Source organism: Leopardus geoffroyi, chromosome X, assembly GCF_018350155.1.
Source record: "Leopardus geoffroyi isolate Oge1 chromosome X, O.geoffroyi_Oge1_pat1.0, whole genome shotgun sequence".
Classification (NCBI taxonomy): Eukaryota; Metazoa; Chordata; class Mammalia; order Carnivora; family Felidae; genus Leopardus; species Leopardus geoffroyi.
Genome location: NC_059343.1, coordinates 57,589,339 through 57,613,889, shown reverse-complemented (window position 1 = coordinate 57,613,889; position 24,551 = coordinate 57,589,339). Strand labels below are relative to the sequence as shown.

Sequence of the window (24,551 nt, the reverse complement as noted above, 5' to 3'; positions counted from 1 at the left end):
TGAGACGCCAGCCAATCGAAGCACAGACAGCTTGCGGGCACAGCACACACGTCGGCGTGCGCAGGAAGACGCGTAGGGAAGGGGCGGGCCTGCACGCCGCACCCTGATCCCGCCCTTTGCGACCCATCTGAGCATCCGCTTCCGGCTTCCAGAGTGATTTGGCGGCGAGCGGAGGCTGAAGTCCCGGAGGCCTGCGGGTGGGTGAAGTGGTACGGCATTTGCGCGTCGTGTGCGTGAGACTCAGGCAGGATGCGGGGCGGGGACCTGGGAGGTGGCTGGTGGTGAAGGAAGGCTCGATCTGGGGACCCCCACCATTACTGATCACATGTAGGGAATGTGGGGGCGGTGCCCTGCCCCGAGCCCCTGTGGACAGTTGGAGTCAGCCCTCCCTTGGACTCCGAGAATAGACAGATCTTTTTAGATGCTCCCGATTTCCTGTTCTCTAGAATGAAGATGGTAACATTTATTTGCAGTATTGTTGTGAGAAAGGAGATCATCTCTATGGATTACCTAACCAGTTGCTTGGCATCCAGATCTTAAGCAAAGTTAAAAGTTTTCTTCCATCTTTTTTCTTCCTTCTCTCTCTCAATCTTTATCACCTAGAAGTGGGCTGAGTGCATAGACCAACAGCCTTGGGATGGATTGGGGTTGTTTTCTGGAGCTTGCTGGACTGCTTTTTGAAGCTCTTTTTTTTTTAATGTTTATTCGTTTCTGAGAACGAGAGAGAGCACAAGCGGGGGAGGAGCAGAGACAGAGAGAGGGAGACACAGAATCCGAAGCAGGCTCCAGGCTCTGAGCTGTCAGCACAGAGCCCAACGCTGGGCTCGAACTCAAACCATGAGGTCGTGATCTGAGCCAAAGTGGGAAGCTTAATTGACTGAGACACCCAAGTGCCCCTGCTTTTTGAACCGTTTTTATCAGCTTTGAGTCACCCTTCCTTCCATTCAGGGCTTTGCTGGAGATGGACAGCCGGATTCCTTATGATGACTACCCGGTGGTTTTCCTGCCTGCTTATGAGAATCCCCCGGCATGGATTCCTCCTCATGAGGTGGGAATGCTTGAGTAGGGGGTTTATCCCTTTGGGCATGAGATGATATATGAAAGGTAGGATGCTGGGGTTAGAAAAAAGCTCAGTGGAGAGTGAATTCTAGCCTTTGTTGTAGCCAGGGGACCCAGAAGTTGGATTCTGAGCAACTGGGCCCATTGGGGACTTCTTATGTTATTGTCCTGTCACAGTTCATTCACACCAGAGAATTCTGGAAATTCAGAGCCTTAGTTTATATCTTGTCAAGGTAAAGAGATGGGGAGATACTGGGCTGTTGACATTTCCCCATGCTATCCATCTACCCATTTAGACAGTGTTATCTGTTTTACTTAAAACTGAGTCCATGACCACACCTTTTCCTGACTTCAGGGTGATACATTTATATTCAAGATGAATGTGAGTGTAAAATCTAAGGCTGGTAGTAAGATTTCTGTGGTTGCTATGTCTTGCAGAGGGTATACCACCCAGACTACAACAATGAGTTGACCCAGTTTCTTCCCCGAATCGTCACACTGAAGAAGCCCCCTGGAGCTCAGGTGAGCTTATGGAACAGTTGAGTCTTATTCCAGGCTAGCTCTGTCTGCACCAGGCCCAGAAGTTGACAGTGGTTGAGGAGTTGGATGGTAAATCTGGTAGGGAGGTAAGGAAACTTTCTAATGGGCAGAAAATCTGAGATACCACTTCCACAACTTCGACTTCTCTCTGAGGAAGGAACATGTAAGCCAAGCTATCATGTATAGTTATGCTATTAGATGTTTTTGTGTTTGTGGTCTGTATTGAGTCACCTCCCCTTTTTGTGCCCTTACAGTTGGGATTTAATATCCGAGGAGGAAAGGCCTCCCAGCTAGGCATCTTTATCTCCAAGGTATGTGTGCCTGGTAAGCGACCATATTGCTACTTCCCTTTGTTAAAGTTATCAGAATGCAGAATCCTGATGTCCTAAAGCCTGGGAGAAGGATGATTCAGTAGACTTACAAAAGGTGCATAATGGGGACACCCTTTCCCATTTAAAACTTCTCACCCAGCAAACCCTGTTTCCCTACACTGTCACACACACAAAAACAATAGCACCTTACATTTGAAGAGCACTTAATTTTAATTACAGCCTTTGAAATGATGTCACCTCAATCTTACATATCCTCTCCTTACCAACAAACAGGTAATTCCTGACTCTGATGCACATCGAGCAGGACTTCAGGAAGGGGACCAAGTCCTAGCTGTGAATGATGTGGATTTCCAAGATATTGAGCACAGCAAGGTGAGCACAGCATTTGTGCTGTGGTGAGGCAAGAAGCCATCCCTGGTAGGAAGGTTGGACAGGATTAGACTGATCTGTAACTTGATCAGAAGGAAGCTCTGCTGGGGTGCCTGGGTGGCTCAGTCGGTTAAGCATCCGACTTCGGCATGGGTCGTGATATCGCGGTTCATGAGTTTGAGCCCTGTGTTGGGTTCCGTGCGGACAGTGTGGAGCCTGCTTGGGATTCTTTTCTCTCTCTCTCTCTCTCTCTCTCTCTCTTTCTCTCTTTCTCTCTCTACCCATCTCCTACTCACGCTTTCTCTCTCTTAAAATAAATGAACTTATAAAAAAGGAAGGAATCTCTGCTGATGAAGTATACTAGGAAGAAGCAGCTATTAGTGACCCAGAAGGTTGGAGTGGCCAACTTTCTCCTGTTATGATACTGTCCTGGGTCATATCTCTTCATTTGTACAAGCTGCTGTGTTCCTTCCAGGCTGTTGAGATCCTGAAGACAGCCCGCGAAATCAGCATGCGTGTCCGCTTCTTTCCTTACAGTAAGTGCCACTCTCTTTTTTACTTACCTGGCAGGGCCCTGGGTAGGAACTCTTTAAATACTGATTACTAAAGGCCCCACAAGTTGGGGAAGGGGACTTGGGAGCTCAGGCCTATAAATAACCTACTCGTTCCTTCCTTTCCTTTCTTCTTTTCCTCAGATTATCATCGCCAAAAAGAGAGGACTGTGCACTAGAGAGTTGCAGCCCATAGCCCTCCACATTGAATCTTCTAGGATAAGCTGACTAGGCCTCAGGGAAGCCTCTTGGGAAACTCTAGTCTTGGCCCCACCCTGGCAGAGCAGAGTGGGGAGGATGGGGACGCCCTGCCCCAAACCAGCTAGCCATCTGCATTACCCAAACTGTATTGCAGTTTTTGTTCCCTAGTGTTCCAGATAAGCTTCATTCCCTGAAAGAAGGATGATGATACCTAGGTATAGCCTGTGGAGAATCCCGCTAGAAAAGGCAACTGACATTTATTGAATACCATGTGCGAGACAATTATGCATAAGTCATATCGTTTTCATTAGCATATAGAAACCAAAAGAAAAAAGAATCTCGGGGGCCTTCCACCCCATCTACCTGGCCATCTCATCCCATCCTTGCACTACCAGTCTCATACACTCTGGAGACTCCCTGGGACTGTTCCCCCTGCCCCATCCTCTGCCAAAAAAAGTAAAAGGCAATGCTGAGGAAATGCTGGTTTGACTTTTGGATGATACTGACTGGGTTTGCAATGCTATTGAGTCCAAAACAAAAGTTCTTCCAAAGAGAGGAAAACCAATGCAAGTAACAGCAACACTATACCTACTTCACAACCATCTCTATCTGGCCAGTCCATTAGGGAGGCCCGGAAACCTTACCTTCAGTGTAACTGAGGAATGGTATAGGGTTAGGGGTACTGGAGGAAGCAGCGCCCCTTCCCTCATGAGCTTTGGACGTTTCTCTGCTGAGGATGGTATTAATGTCATTATCTTCTCCTTCCCCAGATTCTTGGATCTGGTACACAAATGAAGGGGGAGGTTTGGATACATTGCTTTCAGGGACAGCAGTAAGAAATTGGTTCCCAATTTCCACCTTGTAGGTTGAATGGTACTGTTGACCTCCTTGTCTTCTTTACTCCAGCCCCCAAATAACCTGCCATGTTCTTTGTTGCCAGTCCGTTGTTAGAGATTCCAGGCCACACCTTATGCCGTTTCCATTGGCATATTTAAAATACCCATTCAGAACAAAGTTTTCTAATGAGATATGGGGTGAGGTACCCCATAATGAAAGTCCCAAATTTGCCTTGAAAGAAGCCTGGGAAGCTTAATTATGTATTTCCAGGCCCTTCCCTTGGGAGTGATTTTGTTGATCTGAGGTGGAACTTGGAAATCTGAATTTTTAAATCTTCAAATATGGAAACAGTCCTAAATAGTATATCTCTATGAGGAGTTTCTGGCTTGTTCTATAAATCCCATCTCAGCTTTACTATGCGCTATTGTCAAGTAGCAACATTCTAATGAGTAGAACTGAAGGTAGAATTATTAGCTGTCTGCTTCCTCCGAAATCCCACTCCTATTCTATGCTCCTATTTGCTGTGCTGCCCCCCAGTGGCCATCTGAAAAACTGGAGGCTCAGATACTTGCACAAAGGCATATTGGCTGAGTGAGTCTACTGAACGTTGAGGTCCAAGACTCTCCCTGACTCTCTCTGTGGTGAATGGGTTTTTTTTTTTACCGTTTATTTATTTTTGAGAGAAAGAGACAGAGCATGAGTGGGAGAGGGGCAGAGAGAGAAGGAGACACAGAACTGGAAGCAGGCTCCAGGCTCTGAGCTGTCAGCGCAGAGCCCAACATGGGGCTCAAACTCACCAGCGGTGAGAAAATGACCTGAGCTGAAGTCGGACGCTTAACCAACTGAGCCACCCAGGTGCCTCTGTGGTGAACAGGTTTTAAGACAACTCATCTAAGAAGTGTGGTAAACGTGGTAAAAAGTCCCAGCAAGGTGCCATGAGCCTAAGAGGCAAAAAGCCTTCTGCCCTAATTTGGTTCTCACTTTGAGATACTTGGAATGGTTCTTTGTTGGTACACTAGCATGATGTAGTTGCATTGTAAAGGTACAGGTATAGTGTGGAGAAGACATGAGCAATAACAGGCTGAGGCAAAAGGACCAGTCATTTATTGAGGGTGTAGATAAGAAAACAGTGGGGAATGAACTGTATTGGCCTTTGAGGTATCCCAGCTGTTGTAGACCTGCATCCCCTATAGATATCTTTGAGCAGTAAGAGAAAGTAAGGTGGGGTTCCTGGGCCCTGCAAGAACTTTCCACCCCATAGCTGCAAGAAGCAGTCAAGAAAGAATGATAGCATTTTCAGGGGTTTTGTTTTGTTTTAATTTTATTTTAGAGAAAGAGAGAGCATGAGCAGGGGAAATGGGAGAGAGGAAGAGAGAGAGAATCTCAAGCAGGCTTCATGCTCAGCGTGGAGCCTGATGTGGGGCTTGATCCCATAACACTGGGATCATGACCGTAGCTAAAATCAAGAGTAGGACGCTCAACCGACTGAGCCACCAAGGCACCATTCAGGGTTTGTTGTGCTCCTAAGTTCAGGAATTGTATGAAAGCTTAGTAAGTATCCAGGTATTTAAACTGTAAGTTTGAGGGGCAGGGATGGATTACTGGGAAGCCCAAATGCAATAAATTAATCAAATTAGGCAGAGACTAAGTTATGAAAAGGAGCAATAGATTTTGATGCCTGACTCCATGGAGGGCTCCAGTTGGATTTCAACCACTGAGGTGTGTGTTAAGGTAAGAGTAATGTGACTGGGGTCAAATCTCAACTATTCCCAGGGAAGCTGCTAGGAGACCCAGAAGAGGAATTCTGATCTTACATCTGTTGCTTGAAGGCAAACCAGGGAGCTACTTTTGGTTAGTCCCATTTTCCCTTAAATAGTCAGGCCTGGCCATCAATTCAGCAAAGGGTTTGCCTTCTCTGCTTTATACTCCCTGTCCCAGCAAATCTGGGAGAAAGGATACTCCTCTTCCCTCAGTAGAAATGAATTCTAGATAGAAGGGCAGAAGCCATGTGCTAGAATAGCTATGTGTGTGTATGTGAAAGTCCAGGTTCAGAGACAATCCCAGGCCTTTGTACTGCATGATGGGAAAATGACCCTTATACCAACCCCAGGATAGGACAAGCCAAGGTTATCCAAAAGAGTAAGCAGTGGGGGGGGGGGGGGGTTAGCTAGAGCTAAGAGTGCAACAGAAGTATTATAAAGGGAAATGGGTATTACATATTTTACGTTGTTACCAGTTTTGGCACTGGTGTCAAACATCCCATTGAGGTCTCTGGATTTTTCCTTCCCATTGTCTGCAGAGATTTGTCTGGACAAATGAGAACTGATGTAAGGGACCAGATAGCAGTAAGTGGTAACTCAAAGTGGATACGGATAGATCCTTCTGAGGTATAATGATGCCTCCCCAGGACAGGAACCATAGAAGCCTTCAACCCATCATCTTTCTGGTCCCTGAAACTGGTAACTCCTTCCAATACAGCACAGTAGACCCTCCCCATAGAGATGGAACCCTAGGTGTGCCAGAAGTTGTAGTTATACCTTACCTTTTGTTGTTCAGATCAATGTTAGCCACTAACACGATGATGATGTCATCATCTCTTTCTGTGCATACATCTTGTACCCACTTATGTGTCTCCTTTAAAGCATTGATGTCTACAAGACTGTTGTGGAGAGTTGAAACATTTAGTAAAGGTTTAGAGAGAATAATGTTCTTGTACTTCCACTCTGCTAGTCTTACCAACCTTCTTATTGTTTCCCTCAATCCCTTTTTCAAATAAAACATGCCATAACAGTCGTGATATCCTAGACAGCCACAGCCATAGTCGAACCATGTATGTAGCTAGGAATTTAGGCTTCAAGAGCACTCCTGGCCAGCTGTGTCCCATAGCAGCAGCTGAACCTGCATAAGAAAATGTCTAGAAAGGAAAGACACTTGCTTTTTAAAGGCTAGAACTTAATAAAGGAAAAATAAAAAGAACCAAGGGAACAAGGTTCCTTAAAGGTGGCTGCTGTGGCCACAAACCAAGTGGCCTACCATCCTTGCACAGGTCTAATCTCAATATACTGTTTTGATTAAGGAAGACCCTATAGAGCAGCAGATTTAAGGATTCAAAGCCTCTTGGATTTTGTTATAGGTGGAGATTAGATGAAGGCAGAGAAAACAAAGCAGGGTTTGGTAATTTGGGGAAGCTTCATATTTTTCTTCCCCTTAATTTTTTTAAGTTTATTTTTTAAGAGAGATACAGAGCGCATGAGTGGGAGAGGGGCAGAGAGAGAATCCCAAGCAAGCTTTGAGCTGTCAGTGCAGAGCTGGATGTGGGCCTCCAACCCATGAAACGAGATCATGACCTGAGCCAAAGTCAAAAGCAGGATGCTTAATCAACTAAGCCACACAGATGCCCCTTGTCTTTCCCTTCTTTATCCACAGATAATCTAGGCTGGTGCTACTCTACTGTTGTGAATAGGCCTAAGAGGTTGAGGTTAGTGATATGAGAGTAAACATTCACTATTTGTCCTCCCAAGTACTTTATCTTAGACAGGAAATCAATTCCAATGATTGCCTGCAAATGAGAATCAGATACTCCACCCCTCTACTTCCAATACCAGGTAGTCTCAGAACCAGAAGTGGAGAATGGCCCTTGAGAAGGTTGTCCTGGCTCAGTTTCTCAGTGCTTACAATAGATAACTGAGAAGATTCCCTAGGTGAACTGGCTGAGGAGTGGGCAAAAATGTATTGTGTGAGGGGCACCTGGGTGGCTCAGTCGGTTAGGCTTCCGACTTCAGCTCAGGTCAGGATCTCACAGTTGGAGCCCCACATCCGGCTCTGTACTGACCGCTCAGACCCTGGAGCCTGCTTGAGACTTTTGTCTCCCTCTCTCCGTCCCAATCCCGCTTGCGCTCTCTCTCTGTCTCTAGAAATAAATAAACATTTAAAAATGTATTGAGTGAAGCCTTGGTGGTGAGCTCACCTGGCAGGCGCAGTTGAAGCTGTATGTAGTACGTGCCCCGAGTGGGGAGGATGAGCGGTATCCTCCCCACTGTGTGGTAGGTAAGTAGGCCAACCATCACCCTGAGCGAGGAGGAGGAAATTGGTTTCCCTGACTCTCCCCCACGCTCCATACCGTACAGTACCGTCACACCTCCCGATCTCCAAAGCCCAACCAGATACCCCCCTCCCTTCTCTGCTCCCCCAGATTTGTGCAGAGACTGTCTCAGTGGTTTCCAGGAGAAGCCTCTGGCTTCCCTGTGGGCCTCGCCTGCGAGGGTGGTGAGAGAGATCACATAGAGCTCTCAGTCCAACCGCTGCTCTTTGCCTTAGGCGCTGCCTAGGGCCTGGGAGCATGGCCACGCCCACAGCTCTTGCGGCTCGGGGAGGAGAGGTCGGTGATCACCAGAGTGAGGTAGTAGGGTGCTGCAGTGGTAGCGCTGGGGTAGGGATGGCCAGGGCCCTGAGGGAGAGTTGAAGGACCCACGGAGGGTGGGTAGCCTTGGCAGAGGAAAGTCGGGGGTCTTTTAGGGGAAAAGCACACGCTACAGAGTAACCTACTCACTGACAGGGGCAGAAAGTGCTGTTCTCTAGTGCCGTTACCCTCCCGGAGAAGGAAATACCAAAGATATCGCCAGGTATGTCTTGGACAAGCTGATTTATTAGAGCATTACAGTAGGGCTCCCACACAGAGGCACCAGAGCTTGGTGCTCAGCTTCCCTCATCCCCCTCCGCCGCCAAAGCCTCCTGGCTCTCCTCCCCACGGTGCTCCTGACGAGCGAACTCCTCGATGACTATGTCCTCAGAGCTTGCAAAGCAGAAGAATGGAATGGAGGGTTAGGAACAACTTGCTGGGCATCGTCCACGTTCACTCCCTTTTTGTGATCCCTTCCCTGCTTCCCAGCTCAGATCCTCAGCCCCCTCTCCATAGCTAACCACTCTGGCTTGTTTCCCTAAGTTCCCTCCCCAACCTTCCAAACACAAAAGTCCCTCCCCACCCACCCTCTAGAGCGCTGGAGGGGAAATAAAAATGGAGGGTCAGAAGGAAGGAAGGGATGGAAGAAGTAAGGGCGAGGGGGTGGGGGAGGAAAACGAAAAAAGGAAAGGATGAGGGGGGAAGGACGATTCTGAGAAGAGCAAGGGGTGGAGGGCGTATGAAAAGCACTGAACTATGACACGAAGCTAGACCATATGTTTCCACTGCACAGTATTGAAAGCAACACTCCAGGGAAGCTTTTTAACATTTCCATCGTCATAAAATGGAGGGTGGCAATGGGGAAAGGGGGATGGGGCATCCAGGCCTCACGTTACCTTACCTAGCACCCTCTGTAGCAAGCATGGAGTGGGGAGAGGAAAATGGAGTTGAAGCTGATGTGGGGTTCTTCAGTAGAGTGAAGAAGTGTTTCTCTTCCCCCTCCTTTTTTAACCCTCTCCTCTCTACCCCCCCCCCCGCCCAACACACACACACACCCTGAAAACCTAGGAACCCAACCTGCCTATTGCTATATAGTCTCTACCCAAACTGCCAGTCCTTGATTCAAGAGATCAGAACTGCTTGGTCCCCAACACTCAGGACCACCGCTTCTATGAGTCCCACCCATCACTCACCATGTGATGGCTTTGGATGCATCAGGATCAGGGGCAGCTCCACACCAACATCGCTGGGAGGATTCCAAGGGAGAGTTATGGATCTCCCCCAAGGCAACTCCCTGAACCTCCCTCCCTCAGTTTTCTGGTCCTGGGATGTCCTCAGACACTCCCTTGGCACTCTTTTAGTCTCCCATTCTTGCCCCCAGGCCCCTCTCCCCATGGCTTCCCCATAGCATCTCTTACCTGGTGATCAGGTCGCCTAGGATGCTGAGGGTAGAATGACACCCTAAAATTAGCAGCTGGAAATGAAAGTGGCAACCTAGGTTTACCGGGGGATAAGGGATCAGAAGGCCGACCCAGCCGCAGAATGGGCTTCCAGAAGGGAAGGTGGCTTGCTCACTGAGCTCACAGGTTTGGGAAACTGGTCTGGGGAACAGCTTGATTGGGTCAGTCCACCTGGGAGGAAAACAAAAGTGGCTCCCCAGCCCCTGCCTAGACAGACCCTGACCCCTCACTCACCCTCCACCAGACACCATCAAGTTGACTCTCACTTTGTAGGACACCAGGATCCCCAGCAGCTCCTTGTTCATTCCAGGTTGAAGACTGGAATGAAGACTGGTGGTAGTATTCGTTTTTGTGTGTTTGTTAAGCAGGGGGGGGGGGCGGTAATTTATTCAGTCCCTCAGTCCCTTCCTGTGCACCTTTTCTAACAGGCCTCCCATGCTCTAATCTCTCCTACTCATGGAAATCACATTTCTGCTCCTTACATCCAGTTTTACCATTGTCACCCTCTGCTCAAGAACCAACATCTCTGAATATAACTACTTTCTGCTTGGCTTCCACGACCCTTAACAAACTGGCCCCACTCAGCCTCTTTAACCTTTTCTGCCCTAACTCCCTAACACCTGGGATACAACCTGAGCAGACCCAACCTCTCTCCATACTCAGAACATGCCATGCAGATTCCCACCTTTCTGGCCTTTGCCCATGCTGTGTTCCCAATCTGGAATGCTCTTTCCTTCCTCTGTTGCTATCTAGATCCTGCGCGTGCCTTAATATCTAGCTCATTTAGTCTTCTCCGGGAAGCCCACTCCAGCTATGGTGTCTTCTTTTAACTTCTGTTGAATTTCTAATCTGAATCATGTGTGCTATCATTTAACCTTTCGATTGCTTTTGCATTCCTCTTTGTTCCCCGTCTAGGCCATAAATTGACTGAAGGCAGAGCATATCTAAAACTTCTTTATATCCTCCCATATTACCTAGCATAGGAATGAGCATGTAACAGGTACTCAGTGAAAGCTCACTGATTGGAAAGTAAGACACAGAAAACTGTATGATATTGGGAAAGTCTCTTCATGGCTCTGGAATACTGATCCTTTATCTATAAAATAATGCTGTTTGGATGATTTCTAAGGGTCGGTCTAGCAATGACAATCTATAGTTATAAGATTGATAAGGCATGGAGAGGGGCAGGGGATGATGAGCACTTGTCAGATGGTGGCAGATGGCTTTTGGTGGAAGACACATCTAACACTAGGGCTTCTAAAGGTATAGGGCCAAATGAATAATTGGATAGAATTCTATCAATTCCTATTATATCATTCTCCTTCTTTGGCCCTTTTCCTCCTTCATTTCTCAGCTCCTAGCCTTTTCACTCCATTTCTGTCTTCACTAGAGAGTAGCCACTCTAGAGATCATGGCACTACAGCCAGATGACACATAGTAGAATCCTTTCCACCTCTGCCACTTATTAGCTGTGCAAGTTTGGACAAGTCCTTTCGTCTCTCTGAGCCTCAGGGTCCTTAAGTGTAAAATAGAATAAGAACACATATCCAGCCTACTTTAATGGGATTCTTACAAAGATATAGTATATATATAAGACTTTGTGAGCTGTGAAATATTAGACAACGCAAAGAATTTTCCTCTCTTTCCTTTCTTGCTGTCTGTGACCTAAGCCTGGCATTGGTCCCGTGGACATTATTTAGCTTATTCTTGGCCCTCAGGCCTGCAGGGATCTCTGAACACTGGCCTAGAACCACTTAAAAAGAAATAGGTAGACTTCATTGCAGGTGAAACCTCAGAACTGTATACATGGCATGCAGAATGGGTCACAGATAGAAAATGGAGGCTGGTAATTACATTTGAGCTTACATTGTGCTAGAGGCCAGATTAGTATCACCATGCTTGAGTTTGCCATCCAGTGCCAGGCCCTGTTTCTGGCAGTTGGCAGCCAGGAGTGGGGTTACTGCGAAGCTCTTAGAGAAGTTGGAGTTAGCAGCTATAGTCTCCCTTTAAAAGGAGAAGAAGAAAAGAACTTAGACTAGGCTTGCCAATTACATGTACTTTCATTCCCAAGAGTATCTTGCACAATTCCACAAACCTACTGGAGTATCCAGGAGAGCTGGCATGCCTGACTGTGCAGAGGGGGAACAATTTGCTCTGGTGGGAAATCCTTATGCCCTTGACCTCTCTCAGCATTTTGATGGTCCTGTTATGGGTATCCTCCCTCTAGTTCTCCTGGGAATCCCTCCCTTTCTCTACATCAGCCCTCACGTTGACCTTCGTCAGTCCTGGGCTTTTACCCTCTTCCTTCTTTCCTGAACCCCCTTCTTTGCCTCCAGTCCCTGACCCTTTTCCCGCCAACCCACCCCTTGGCTCTCTGACCCCAGCCCCAGTGCCAGCTCACGTGAACTCCTGAATGAACACGGTCTTGGTGTACTTGTCTAGGGAATACAGGACAACGTCTGTGATCTGGTCGACTGAACAGCCAGGAAAAGCACATGACTATAATCAGTTAGTCATCCTCAAGGTCCCAACTCACCACCCTCAGATGTGACCTTATTCATGGCTACACTATGCATGATGTACTAAGATATGCTTATGGACAAAGATATGTATATTGATAAGCCTTCATTAAAGGGAAAGTCTAGATAAATGCAACCTGGATAGGTGAGGCAGGATTTTGGAAAAAGATGTGTGGGTTAGGGACCAGGTGCAGAGGGATAGGAAAAGAAACTCACCTGAAATCTTGATTTTTTTGATGACCTTGTTGGTGCAGTTGTTGATAGAAACATTGACAGAGATGGGTTTGCCATGGTAGTGAACCTGGAGCAGGAGGAGAGGCTCATCATGAGGTTGGAGGGAGAACACCCAGATCAAGACCTAGAATTCTGTTTCCTTAGCACTATTGCCACCCTGGCTTCCATCCCTGTCTACCCAAGTAGGAAATCAGTGAAGAATCAGGGTTTCAGAGGGCTTGCAGGGTAGGGGGTAGGAAGTGGGGGGGTCACAAACCTCCCTGTCCATCCAGGCCTGGAGTTGTAGGGGCTGAGATGACAAAAGGAAGTGGCGGACGGTCTGGGCACAGGGACCAGGGCCTGGTTCCAGGGGTGCAAACTGTACTTTTCGAACCACCAGCCGCACGGAGTCTCTGAAGAGAGGCCAAGAGGTCAGCCAGAACATCTCTGGGACTCACAGAGCTTCATGCCAACCCCATGGCCCAGTCCTGGCTTGGGGTTGGGGTGGAGGTGAGGTAAAACCTCCCTCAGAGAATTCCAGTAGACCCTCAGTGTAGACATCTAGACCGTGGGTCAGCAGACTATGGCTCACTGGCCAAATCTGGCCTGTTTTTGTATGGCCCAAGGCTGAGAACGGTGATTACATTTTTAAATGGTTGAAAAAAAATCAAAAGACCGATAATATTTCACGGCATGTGGAAATTATATAAAATTCAAATTTTAGTGCCTATAAATAAAGTATCAGAAGACAGCCCAGCTCATTCATTTACATACTATCTATGGCTGCCTTTCACACTCCAATGGCAGAGTTGAGTAGTTGTAACAGAAACAGAAACCATAGGGCTCAAAAAGCCTAAGCGTTTATTTTTTGGCCCTTTACAGAAAAGTCAGTTTACTGCCCTGGAGCAAAGAAGAGAAGTCAGAGGGGGATCGGAGCTGGACATCTGAGTTGGTGGCGATGGTACTATGGAGGTTAGAAGCTGGGCTGTTTCTGTCCTGAGATCAAGATCTGTTTCCTGGCACAGGCAGGGACTCTGGAGAGGACCAAAGACTACCTCTTGGAGATTTTCTCCTCCAGGTTTTCAGCACAGAAGCTCTTCACTTCAAAGTCAATCCCACAGGCCTGCAAAGGTGAAGGGGCCAAGAGAACTCACTTCTAACACTGCCTATCCTTTCCTCTTGAGTCTATAAGGAAATGCCTGACCCCATCCCTTAGCTGTCCATTTTGCCAGTCTTTTTCATTTGTCCCTCTGTCCTTCATCCTAGCACTGACTATCCCTCTTTCTCAGAACCCAGACCTCACCTTTCCCGCATCTTCGGGACCTGGCTGCAGTGTCACCGAACAGGGCAGGTTAACAACCATCTAGGGGATCAGAAGGAGGTCAGCAAACAGAAGAAATAGGGATCCCCCCCACTTTGTTTTCCTTCTGTAGCTTCCTCTCTTAACATTCCCTGGAAACCTTGCCCAGGATTTGGGGGCCAGTACCTGCAGGGTAAAGGGGTAGGCATTGTCCCCCAACTTTTGCAGCAGTCGCTCCTGTAGGACTGTGAGGGGCCCCTGGGTGCTGGTGGGCTCAGGTGGGAACACTTGCTGCACCTGTACATACAGATCTTTGCGGAATGTCAGACCGATCACGTCCAAGTCATCATGGCCATAGCGAAAGGCACATGTCAACATGACAAACACTGCAGTTAAAGGAGGAAAAGAGAGTGAACTGTCATGCCGGAGAAAGGAAGTTCTTAAATGGCTCATAGGAAGACACGGAGAGACAATGTAGTATGATTGAAACCATATGGCCATGAAGAAAAGGATAAATACATTTGACTACAGTAAATTTTCAAACTTCTTTCCATTAAGAGTCTTTATAAACACTGAAACAAGCAAAAGCCTGGGAGAAAATATTTGCAACATATATAACAAACAAAAGTTTAGCATTCCTAACCTGAAACTAAAGTAACACTGTGTGTCAACTATACTTCAATAAAAAAGCTTCACATTTGTGATACATAAAGAACTCCCACAAATCAATAATTGAAAAATACCAATATAGGAGTGTGCAAAGAATATGAATAAGCTCTTTGCAGAAGCACAAAATAGAATGGCCGATAAGACAGGAAAACATGTCCAGTCTCATCAGTAATCAGATAAATACAAACTAAAACCACAATAAGATAACATTTCACACACATCAGACTGTGAAAAAATTTGAAAGTCTGCCAATACGAAGTGTTGGTGAACAAGTGGAGCAACAGGAGTTCAATGCACACTCCTGGTGTGAGTATATATTAGTACAACAACTTTGGAAAACTGGCACTATCCAGTAAAACTCAATCTGCTTGTATATTATGACCTAAGAAGAATTTAGAGGAACTCTTGCTCATATTTATGAGGAGATACATATGAGAATGTATTTGCATCAGTATTTGCCATAGCATAAAATCAGAAATAATTTCAATATCTATCAATCAGTCAATGAAAGAATGGGTAATACAGTTATGGTATGTTCCTATAATAGAATGCTAAGCTGAGCTTAAAATAAGTGAACTAGCACTCCATGTATTAACGTGGGTAAGTCTCAAAAACTATTGAGTATAAAACAAAAGCTAGTTTCAGAATGATATGCATAATCTGATATTGTGTATATAAAGTTTAAAAGCATGTAGAGCAATCGAGCAATACCAGAGCTTCTCACAGATACATAACTATTAAGTAGAAGTATAGGAACATCAGAGGAATAATAAACACCAAATGTGAGATAGTGATTCCCGGGGAGGAGGAGAGGAGGATGGAGGAGAGGAGGAAGGGGAATGGGATTAAGGAAGGACACATGGGAGACCAGTTTGTTTCTGTAGTTCTTTTTTAAAGCTAGGTGGTGGGTACAGGGTATTTATTACATAATTCTAGGGTCAGACTATCTGGGCTGGAATATGACTTGTACAAATCCCTCGAGTTCTCTGAGCCTCAGTTATTTCACCTGTCAATAACAGGATTGCACTACAAGCTCTCCATATGTTCTTTAGCCTTCACAACAATCCTCTGAGGTATTATTATCTCTGCTTTACAGGTAGAGACAATGAGCTCAGAGCCATTAAGTGACAGCCCAGGATTTCAACCCAGGCCTTTTGACTCCAATGCCCATGCTTGTGCATGCCCAATCTAACTCATAGGAATTAATGTGAGGAGTTGACGTATGAGAAATCACTTTGGAAATTGTAATTATAGATTTGAATGACAATGATGATCATGGGAATATTGGCAGAAATTGAACAGTTATAAGTGAACTCATGCTTTGCAGCTGATGCCTAAAATTAGGGGAAAATAGCTGCTTCAATGAACTATGAGGGCTTCAATGAAGAGTGGGATGGGGTACAGAGGGCTACCTGTCCAAGGACAGAGAGATAGAGATTGAGGGAAGAAAAGATGTAAAACAGGGGTTTGGAATCTTACTTCCATCAGGAGCCCTGACCCAAAGGAAAGAAAACTACCAACAGCCACACACTAGTAGAAAGCAACTTATTTCAGTATTTTTAAGAGATCAAAGTATCTACTGAACAGCCAGATCATCTGCTTCTAAAATTAAGCACAAGGAAAAGGAATCTATATTCAAAAGATACAGTGAGGACTGAGAGTAATGATAATGGTAGCGTTTATAAGGACTGGGGCAATGGGCAGTCTCATGTACTGTAGGAGGGAGAGTCAGTTGATAAACAATTGATTTTGTAAGGCAGTTTGGCAATAGAAATCTTTAAAAATGTCTGAATGCCCTTCGGCCATTGTTTTCTTCTCTAGGCATTTAGTCTAAAGAAATGATTGGACCAATACAAAGGACATATATATGTTTGTGTACACACACACACACACACACACACACACACGAAGTATATATTTTACAGGGTTATTTATAATAGCAAAAAATGTCCAATGATTGAAGGTTGGCTAAATATATTATGGTACCCCCCATGCAATACATTGACATAGGTGAAAAAGAAGATTAGAAAATATTTATAATATAGTCGATTAAATAAAAATATAGCTATTTTTGCACGGAAACTATGAATGAATAGGAGCTAAAATATTATTAGTGATTATCTTTGAGTGACAGGATTGCAGTCTCTTTTTACTTCATCTGTACTTTTTAATTTTTCTACAATGGAGACATACTTAACAATTTTCAAAAGATATGACAAATTCCCCCCTTGGTTGTCAATTACAGCCAATTAAAGAGGGAGAGAAAGTGGGGCACCTGAGTGGCTCAGTTAGTTAAGCGTCTGAGTTCAGCTCAGGTCACGATCTTGCGATTTGTGGGTTCGAGCTCTGCATCAGGCTCTGTGTTGACAGCTCAGAGCTTGGAGCCTGCTTCGGATTCTGTGTCTCCCCCTCTCTCTGCTCCTCTCCACCTTGCACTCTGTCTCGCGCTCTCTCTCTCTCTCTCAAAAGTAAATAAACATTAAAAAAAATTTTAAAAAGAGGGAGAGAAAGAAAAGGAAAAGGAAAGAAGGAAAAAAGGAAAGGAAAAGACAAAGATGAGAAGGAGAGGAAAAGAGGTGGCCGGAAGGAAGCATGGGGAGGGAGGAAATGAAGATGAGGAATAAGAAAAAGATCAGGAGGGGTGAGGCAGAAGATATGTATGTAATAGCCCGAGGTGAGGGCGGTAAGCAGATGAATTGTTATTGGCACATCCCCCTGTTTGCAAGTGGGGAGGGCATCACCCCCCTCATCCTTCCTGGTTCTTCAACAGTTTAGGATCATCCTTTTTTCGTGCTAGAAAATAGCTTGTTTTCATTTTTAAAAATTCAACATCTACTCTAAAGTTACTTATGTTTGGGTTTATTTTACAAATAATACATATTAATTGTGTGAAAATCAGAAACTACAAACAAAAAAATCAAAGCTCTGCCATCATACATTATATTCCAGAGATAACTGCTGTTAATATCTCTTGCACTTGTGGGGTGCCTGGGTGGCTCAGTCAGTAGTGTCTGACTTCTGCTCAGGTCATGATCTCATGGTTTGTGGGTTCAAGCCCCATGTCAGACTCTGCACTGACAGCTCAGAGCCTGGAGCCTGTTTGGATTCTGTGTCTCCTCTATCTGCCCCTCCCCCACTCTTACTCTGCCTGTCTCTCTCTCAAAAATAAAAAAATTAAAAAAATTCTTGTACTTGGTTCCCAAATTTGTTCCTATAATTAAACATAAGGGTACCTTAGATATTTATGACTTCTTCCTCATTGCCTTTTTGAAATTGAAGTTTTTACCTGAGATCATTGTAGATTCACATGCAGTTGTAAGAAATAATACAGAGAGATCCCACATAGATTTTTGATAAACAACATATCTTTCACACAAGCACATATACTGCCCTACCACTGGCCTTTATCACTCAGTAGTACAGTGTAAGCATGTTTTACATCAACAAATGGAACTTGATAGAAAAAAATGTCAGAAAATGTGATGCAAATATGGGGCACCTGGGTGGCTCAGTCGGTTAAGCATCCGACTCTTGATTTCGGCTCAGGTGATGATCTCACAGTTTCGTGGGTTTCAGCATGTCGGGCTCTGTGCTGATTCTGCAGAGCCTGCTTGGGATTCTCTCCCTCTATATCTATCTCTCTGGCCCTCCCCAGCTCGTGCTCTGTCTCTCTCAAAATGAATACATAAACTTAAATTATTAAAAAAAAATATGATGCAGATAAAATTATCTTCAAAAAAGTAGAAAAAACATAAAACAGCTAAGGAACAAACTTAAGAAATATACACAACTTCGGGCGCCTGGGTGGCTCATTCAGTTGGGTTGCGGACTTAGGCTCAGGTCATGATCTCACGGTTTTAGAGTTTGAGCCCTGGGTCAGGCTCTGTGCTGAAAGCTCAGAGCTGGGAGCCTGCTTCGGATTCTGTGTCTCCCTCTCTCTCTGCTCCTCTCCTGCTTGTGCTCTCTCTCTCTCTCAGAAATGAATAAACATTAAAAAAGAGAAATATACACAGCTTAAATGAATAATAATGTAAAACTCTACTAAGGGACATAAAAATGATGCAAATAAAAGGAAAAAACACATCTTATTTCTAGATCAACATGTATTTTTTAAACTAAACATTTCTTCCTGTAGGTTATTCTGAAGATGTGCTAGGAATGTGAAAAATGATTTAGGTTTTAGAAATACAGAGTAATTGAGAGTCTTACACAAGTTGGTTAATTTACTGGTTATTCCCCAGAATTCCTCTGATATTTAAAACTGGCTGAACTGCTTATCCACACTGTTTGTTTATTATCTTTGTTTATTTTTCAGAGAGAGAAGGAGTGAGGGAGAGGCAGAGAGACAGAGAATCCCTAGCGGCTTTGTCCACACTGTCAGCATTGAGCCCAATGCAGGGGCCAGGGCACACAAACCATGAAATCATGACCTGAGCTGTGCTTACCTGACTGAGCCACCTAGGTGCCCCTATCTCATAATATCTTAAAGGTTATGTTTGAACTAGTATTCATCAATTTGTTCTGAGCCTTTTTCAAGTCAAACCCAATTTTCAATCTAATTGGATCAAAGAGTAAAAATTATTTTAAAAAGAAATGAGAAAATATTTCAATGGAATCTTGATCTATAGTACTGTGGCCATAGTAATGTCTCTTGTTGTTACTTGCTAGAGTTATTGTTTTCTCTGTTTCTTGGGATTTTTTTTTAACAGAAAAGATAGGGGGTTTCCTTCCACAGAAGAGGTGGGAAGATAATACCAGAGGTTGCAAAATGGCAATATTAGGGTCATATCCAGCCTAAGAAAAAATAACATTTTTTGATCTATCCAGGCCTTTAAAAATCTTTTAGTTAGTTGCCAACATTTGAAAATCAGGAAATTTGCATAAAAATATGGATTTCTGGAATACTGGATATTTCCATAGCCAGTGTATGCCCATGTTCATTTTAACAATGAAGCAATAGTACTGCTGACAATAATAAAGAAAATCAGAAATTTTAGAAAGAAACTATTTTAAGTCCAGCACACATGTCAATTCTGTGTAATTTTGAAAAATAAGATTTTATTTCTGGTTTAGAAATCTATTTCTATTTCTATTTTGAATATTACTTGGGGAAAAGGTACCATCATCTGTTTAGGATTTGGGCCTCTGAAGGTCTTATTCTGAGCTTTATTTCCAGTTCTTTTCCAACAATCAGAAAATTTGGCCACACTGGGCAAAAATCCCCAGTTGTTAGCCCCCACCAGATGAGGCATCCACAGTTCCAACCACTTTTTGGTTTTCTTATACCCCTCTAGTCTACTTGCCCAGTCTACTCACTCAGGTTACTTGTCTGGTGTGTGTGTAACATTTCAGTTGGGGGTCCCTGGCACATACAAAGGCCAAAAGAATTTTTACTTACTCTTTCGACCTTTTAAGTAATCAGGATCAACCAGGACTACACCATCTGTGTAGAGAAGGAAAAACAGCACCCTGGTCAGGAAAAATCCTTAGACTATGAAACAGAATCAATCTCTGAAATACTTCCTCCCATTTTTCCCTTTAATTGGCCTCATCTTCTGCACGCCCCTCTTTTTGTCTTTCTTTTAGTCCCTGGCTCCCATTCCCCTTCTCCCAAGGATCGTTCCCTTTTTGGACTCACTGACCAATGGGATCCACCATGTCCACATGGTCCACGAAGTCCCGTTTCCCCAGGTAGATGGCAAGCTGTTGTGGAACAACTTTGCATGTTATTCTCTTAGTCATCTTTTTTGTTTGTTTGTTTTATTTTATTTTTGAGAGACAGAATGCAAGTTGGGGAGGGGCAGAGAGAGAGGGGGACAGAGGATCTGAAGTGAGTGAGCTCTGTGAGCCCGATGCAGAGCCCAAACTCATGAGCTGTGAGATCATGACCTGAGCCAAAGTCAGATGCTCAACCAACTGAGCCACCCAGGCGCCCCCCATAATCATCTTTGAGTGGATTTCCCCCTGAGACCTTGAAGGATGTACCCAACTATCCCTTTTGCCCCCTCATTTCCCCAGCTAGGCCAGGTTCTCTCACCTTCCCATTGGAGCAGGTCTTCTTATACACCCTATAAAAAGAAAATCAGGAAGAAAATAGGGATGGTCATTGGGAGAGAAGGGAAGAGAAGAAGGGAGAGAAAAGAAAGGGAAGTGGGGGAGAAAAAGGGAAATATTCGTAGGATTAGAAGAGGCCCAAGGAACATGAAATGGTGCAAAGGTGGAGGTAATTGGAGTAGAATTCAAGCTATAAGTTGGGGAAAAGTTGGAGACTCCACTACCCTAAAGGCAAATACTTGGATTTGGGTAGGGGACAAGTCACAGAATCAGAGAATTAGAAGGAGTTCTTACTTACCTTGACATGTTGGCCATGGAGTTGATGTTGAGCCTTTTCTGAGAAGAGGGAAAGAGGAGGAAGGCTCATTCATTTGGTCCCTATTCTTGCCCCACTCTGGGATACCATCCAGACACACCTAGTGTGGTGTAACCTTTCCTCCTTAAATACATGCCTCACCACCATCAAGTGCCGTATATTCTCCCTCCTGCCAAGGTTATTTATTCAGTCGTACTCTCACCCATCCCAGACACTGGGGGAAAAAAACTATTTTTACAAATTGTTGACTAACCATATTGCCTATTCTCCAGAAGGAGCAAGGCTTCCTGGGATAGCTGGAGCACTCTTGAGCACCTTCATTGAGAAGAAACTTGTCTGGAAGGGGGCTCAAGAGGGGCCTCCATCCAGACAAGTATGAGGAAAATTGGACTGGATGAGGCTGGACATCACCTAACACACAGTAGGTGTCAAGATATGTTTGTTAGATACATGAATAAATGAATGAATGAATGAAGAAAAATGGATTCTGTCTGCTTTTGCTCCTGCAGTGGATTCTGAGCCTGAGTTCACCTCATGGTGGCCTTAACTCTCAGCTAAGAGAGGAGAAAGGTGTGGGAGAGAAGGGGTTGGTGTCCTCATGCTCTTGGCAGAAACTTCCATGGAGGTTGAAAGCCTTCCTTGAATCTGTTCATCACTCTCTTCACCTTTCCCTAATTTTCCCAGTCTTATCCCCATCCACGTCCCCAGGTGCTAGGCCTTGGAGTAGGGACCCTGAGAGAGAGGGAGATGTCTGTCTAGTGCTTCTCTTTGATGCATATTAGGTATGGCCTGAGGGGTGAGCTTAAGGGAGATTCCAGAGGTCTCTCACAGGGTTTTCAGCCCAAGTGCCTGCTAGCTGTGTCAAGAAAGGTGCTCCTCAAGTTCTCCTTGATATATTAATGGGGATGCTAAAGGCAAGGGATATGGGACCTAGTACAGGCTAGAAATAGAGGACTTTGGACTGTTACCTTGGGAGAGAGATGAAGCTCACATCCGTCTCCAGGTCTGGTTGCTATGCTCGCCTCCTCAGCCTCTTATACTTAAGGTCCTTTGAGTTTAGATTGGTGGGGGTCAGCGAAGAAGAATAGAGTTATGGGAGGGGGGCATAAAATACTTCTTTATAAATAGCTCAGGTGCCAAGAATTTGGAAAGCAGATTAAAGACTAAAAGATTAGTGGCTAAAGATTAGCAAGTTCTTGCTGCTGGGACAAGGTGGGGGTAGGTGTTGAATCTGATGGTGTTAAAGTCAGGGGAACTTGCGAAGAAGAACTACAGAGTTTTGGCTTTATGAGGCATTGAACCTGAGGACTGGGATCAAAGGGGAGTCAAAGACATTAAAGGAAAAGCATGGTGAGGGATAGAAATAGGAGGACTCAAAGTATAGGCCTTTGTGATTCTGAAAGGAGAGTGTTGTGTCACACACTAGTGTTTCTGTATCTCTTGATCAGTTATTATAGGCCACACAAAAGCCAAAAGTTTGGGAAAGAGTGCCCCTTTCCCAGCCCCACACCACGTGGGACTTAGGACTCTTGAAGCATACTGTTCAGAAGCCTTGATTATCCCAGCTTATGTGCACAGCAGGAGTCAATCTCCTGTAAGTGGCGGTGGTGATGGGGAGGGGAGGTTGAGTGTATTGAGCTGTGTGTGCACATGTTTGTGAGCCTTGAACTTTTCTTGTTGGAGAGGAAGGTATCAAAAGATTCTTGGCCCAGGAGCAGGTTCTCCGGAAAGGATGTTGCATGTGGAGGGAATAGGCAATTGACATTTATATCACCCCCACCTAACGTAAACCTTCCCCCTCAGTTTTTGAGTCTCCCCAATCCAACTAAGTCCGTGTTATACGCTCTAAGCAGCTTCACTTGCCTCGTATGACCACTCGTGGAATTAGAGATATTTCTGTCCTACAGCTGCCAGGACCCCCATAGTGGCAGCAGCAATAGTAATCTTCCTTTCTTGGCTGTCCTTCTCATAGGGGCCAGGTCCAGGCTTTGTGGACGTAGAGAATGTAGAGACAGAACCTCCAAACTCTGGGGATACAGGACCCTACCCTGCCTCCACCTCCCCATAGAGTTGGCTGGTCTTCAGTATCTATCCATAGATGCCAGCCCTCAACTCTCATTCCTCAGGGGATGGCTATGGCTGTGGCTCAGAGGGCTGGGCCTTCCCTACCTCCTTCTCCTTACTGTGGCTGCTGACATCTGACAGCTGTCCCATATTCCTTTTGTACAGCTAACTATGTTAGCCTTTGCCATTTCTTGCCAGTATATGACCCAGGGGCTTGTATTTTAGTTGCTGTTACTCTGCCCTTCTCAGAGATTTTCAGTTAGAGGCAGAAGCCCAGACTCTGCAGGGACCATAGTGGGACTGAAACTAATGCTGGACATACAGGAGAGTTATGTACTTGCCAAAGTTGGTGTCTGTGGGGAAGGCAAAACTTCAGAATGAATGTACTTTTGGACTAGCCTTCAGCTTATTTTTGTCTCCAGACACACACTTGAAGCTTTTCCCCTCTTTCAGCTCAGATCCATGGTCCTCTCAGCAGGAAGAGAATAGATCTGGTAGGTCTTTAATTCATTACTATGATTGAACTTAAATCATTATCTCTTTTCTAGGAGTATGTGCATTGCTTGACTGAGGTATAATTTACAAACAGAAAATTACACAAATCTTAATGGCACAGCTTGATATATTTGTATTTACTGTGGTAGGCTAAATTATGGACCCCAAAGGTATACAGTCCTAATCCCTGGAACCTATGAATGTTACCTTATGTGGCAAAAGGGACTTTGCAGGCATGATTAAATTAAGGGTCTTGAGATGATTATTCTGCATCATCTAGGTGGGTCCTAAATTTAACCACTAGTATTTTTAAAGAGGGAAAACTCTGTTTCCGTCTATAGCTTCTCTGTAGCTAGAAGGAGATTGGGCTACCTAAACAAGGCAATATGAGAACTGAAGCAAGATGCTATGTTATTGGCTTTGAAAATGGAGGAAGGGGCCACAGTCAAGGAATGCAGCTCTCTAGGGACAAGGGCATGGATTCAAACCCATAGTCTCTTATGGTCACAAGGTGGCTGTTGCTGTTCAGGTGTAGCCTGGCTGACAACTTGATTTTGGCCCAATGAAACTGATTTTGGATTTCTTACCTCCAGAACTGTAAGAGAGTAAGTACTTTTTTAAGCCACCAAGTCTATGGTAAATTGTTCTACAGCATCAATAGGAAACTAATATACCTGTGTGTACATGCATGTAACCATTACCTGGATCAAGATATATAAAACATTTCCATCTCCCCCCAAAATTCCCTTGTGTCTCTTTACAGTTTGTAGTCTCCAAAAGAATTATCACCAGCTTCATTTTGATCAAGACTATTTGCATTTTCTAGTAGGATTTATTCCTGGGCTTCCAAGGTGGTTCAATATTTGCAATTCAACCAACATGATATACCACATTAAGAAAAGAAAGGATAAGAACCATATGTCCTTTCAATAGATTCAGAAAAAGCATTTGACAAAGTACAACATCCATTCATGTTAAAAAAAAAAACCCTCAACAAACTAGGGTTAAAGGAAACATATCTCAATATAATAAAGGCTATATATGAAAAACCCACAGCTAATATCATCCTCAAAGGGGAAACACTGAGAGCTTGTCCTCTATGGTTAGGAACAAGACAGGAATGTTCACTCTCACCACTGTTATTTAACATAGTACTGGAATTTCTAGCCACAA

At 44.7% G+C, this 24,551-nt stretch overlaps 2 protein-coding genes across 23 annotated transcripts; one reads left to right on the top strand and one right to left on the bottom strand.

Annotated features, from left to right (window-relative positions):
* Positions 1 to 39: 39 nt before the first annotated feature.
* On the top strand, positions 40 to 24,274 carry PDZD11 (PDZ domain containing 11). 12 transcript variants are annotated; one of them, XR_006711101.1, is made up of 10 exons: positions 40 to 197; positions 949 to 1,048; positions 1,498 to 1,581; positions 1,854 to 1,910; positions 2,205 to 2,303; positions 2,776 to 2,836; positions 20,036 to 20,140; positions 21,092 to 21,240; positions 23,337 to 23,377; positions 24,142 to 24,274. XR_006711101.1 is itself a non-coding variant. In XM_045472715.1 (8 exons), the coding sequence occupies exons 2-8, from the start codon at positions 962 to 964 to the stop codon at positions 21,196 to 21,198; spliced, it is 600 nt and encodes a 199-aa protein (XP_045328671.1). In that variant the 5' UTR covers positions 40 to 197; positions 949 to 961; the 3' UTR covers positions 21,199 to 21,294. The 12 variants fall into 12 exon arrangements, 11 of the variants coding, with proteins under 11 accessions (XP_045328671.1, XP_045328673.1, XP_045328672.1 ...); XM_045472715.1 differs by lacking the exons at positions 23,337 to 23,377; positions 24,142 to 24,274 and having other exon boundaries at positions 21,092 to 21,294; XM_045472717.1 differs by lacking the exons at positions 23,337 to 23,377; positions 24,142 to 24,274 and having other exon boundaries at positions 40 to 209; positions 21,092 to 21,294.
* Positions 8,513 to 22,311, bottom strand: ARR3 (arrestin 3). 11 transcript variants are annotated; one of them, XM_045472705.1, is made up of 18 exons: positions 21,788 to 22,290; positions 21,073 to 21,134; positions 20,802 to 20,839; positions 20,487 to 20,517; positions 20,092 to 20,152; positions 19,848 to 19,892; positions 13,967 to 14,166; positions 13,784 to 13,843; positions 13,536 to 13,603; positions 12,758 to 12,893; positions 12,484 to 12,568; positions 12,150 to 12,222; positions 11,615 to 11,752; positions 10,015 to 10,078; positions 9,707 to 9,762; positions 9,482 to 9,534; positions 9,190 to 9,199; positions 8,513 to 8,681 (listed from the first exon to the last, which is right to left on the bottom strand). In XM_045472705.1, the coding sequence occupies exons 2-18, from the start codon at positions 21,073 to 21,075 to the stop codon at positions 8,585 to 8,587; spliced, it is 1,218 nt and encodes a 405-aa protein (XP_045328661.1). In that variant the 5' UTR covers positions 21,076 to 21,134; positions 21,788 to 22,290; the 3' UTR covers positions 8,513 to 8,584. The 11 variants fall into 11 exon arrangements, with proteins under 11 accessions (XP_045328661.1, XP_045328660.1, XP_045328663.1 ...); XM_045472704.1 differs by having other exon boundaries at positions 9,707 to 9,730; positions 9,983 to 10,078; positions 21,788 to 22,286; XM_045472707.1 differs by having other exon boundaries at positions 10,015 to 10,066; positions 21,788 to 22,286.
* Positions 24,275 to 24,551: the final 277 nt, after the last annotated feature.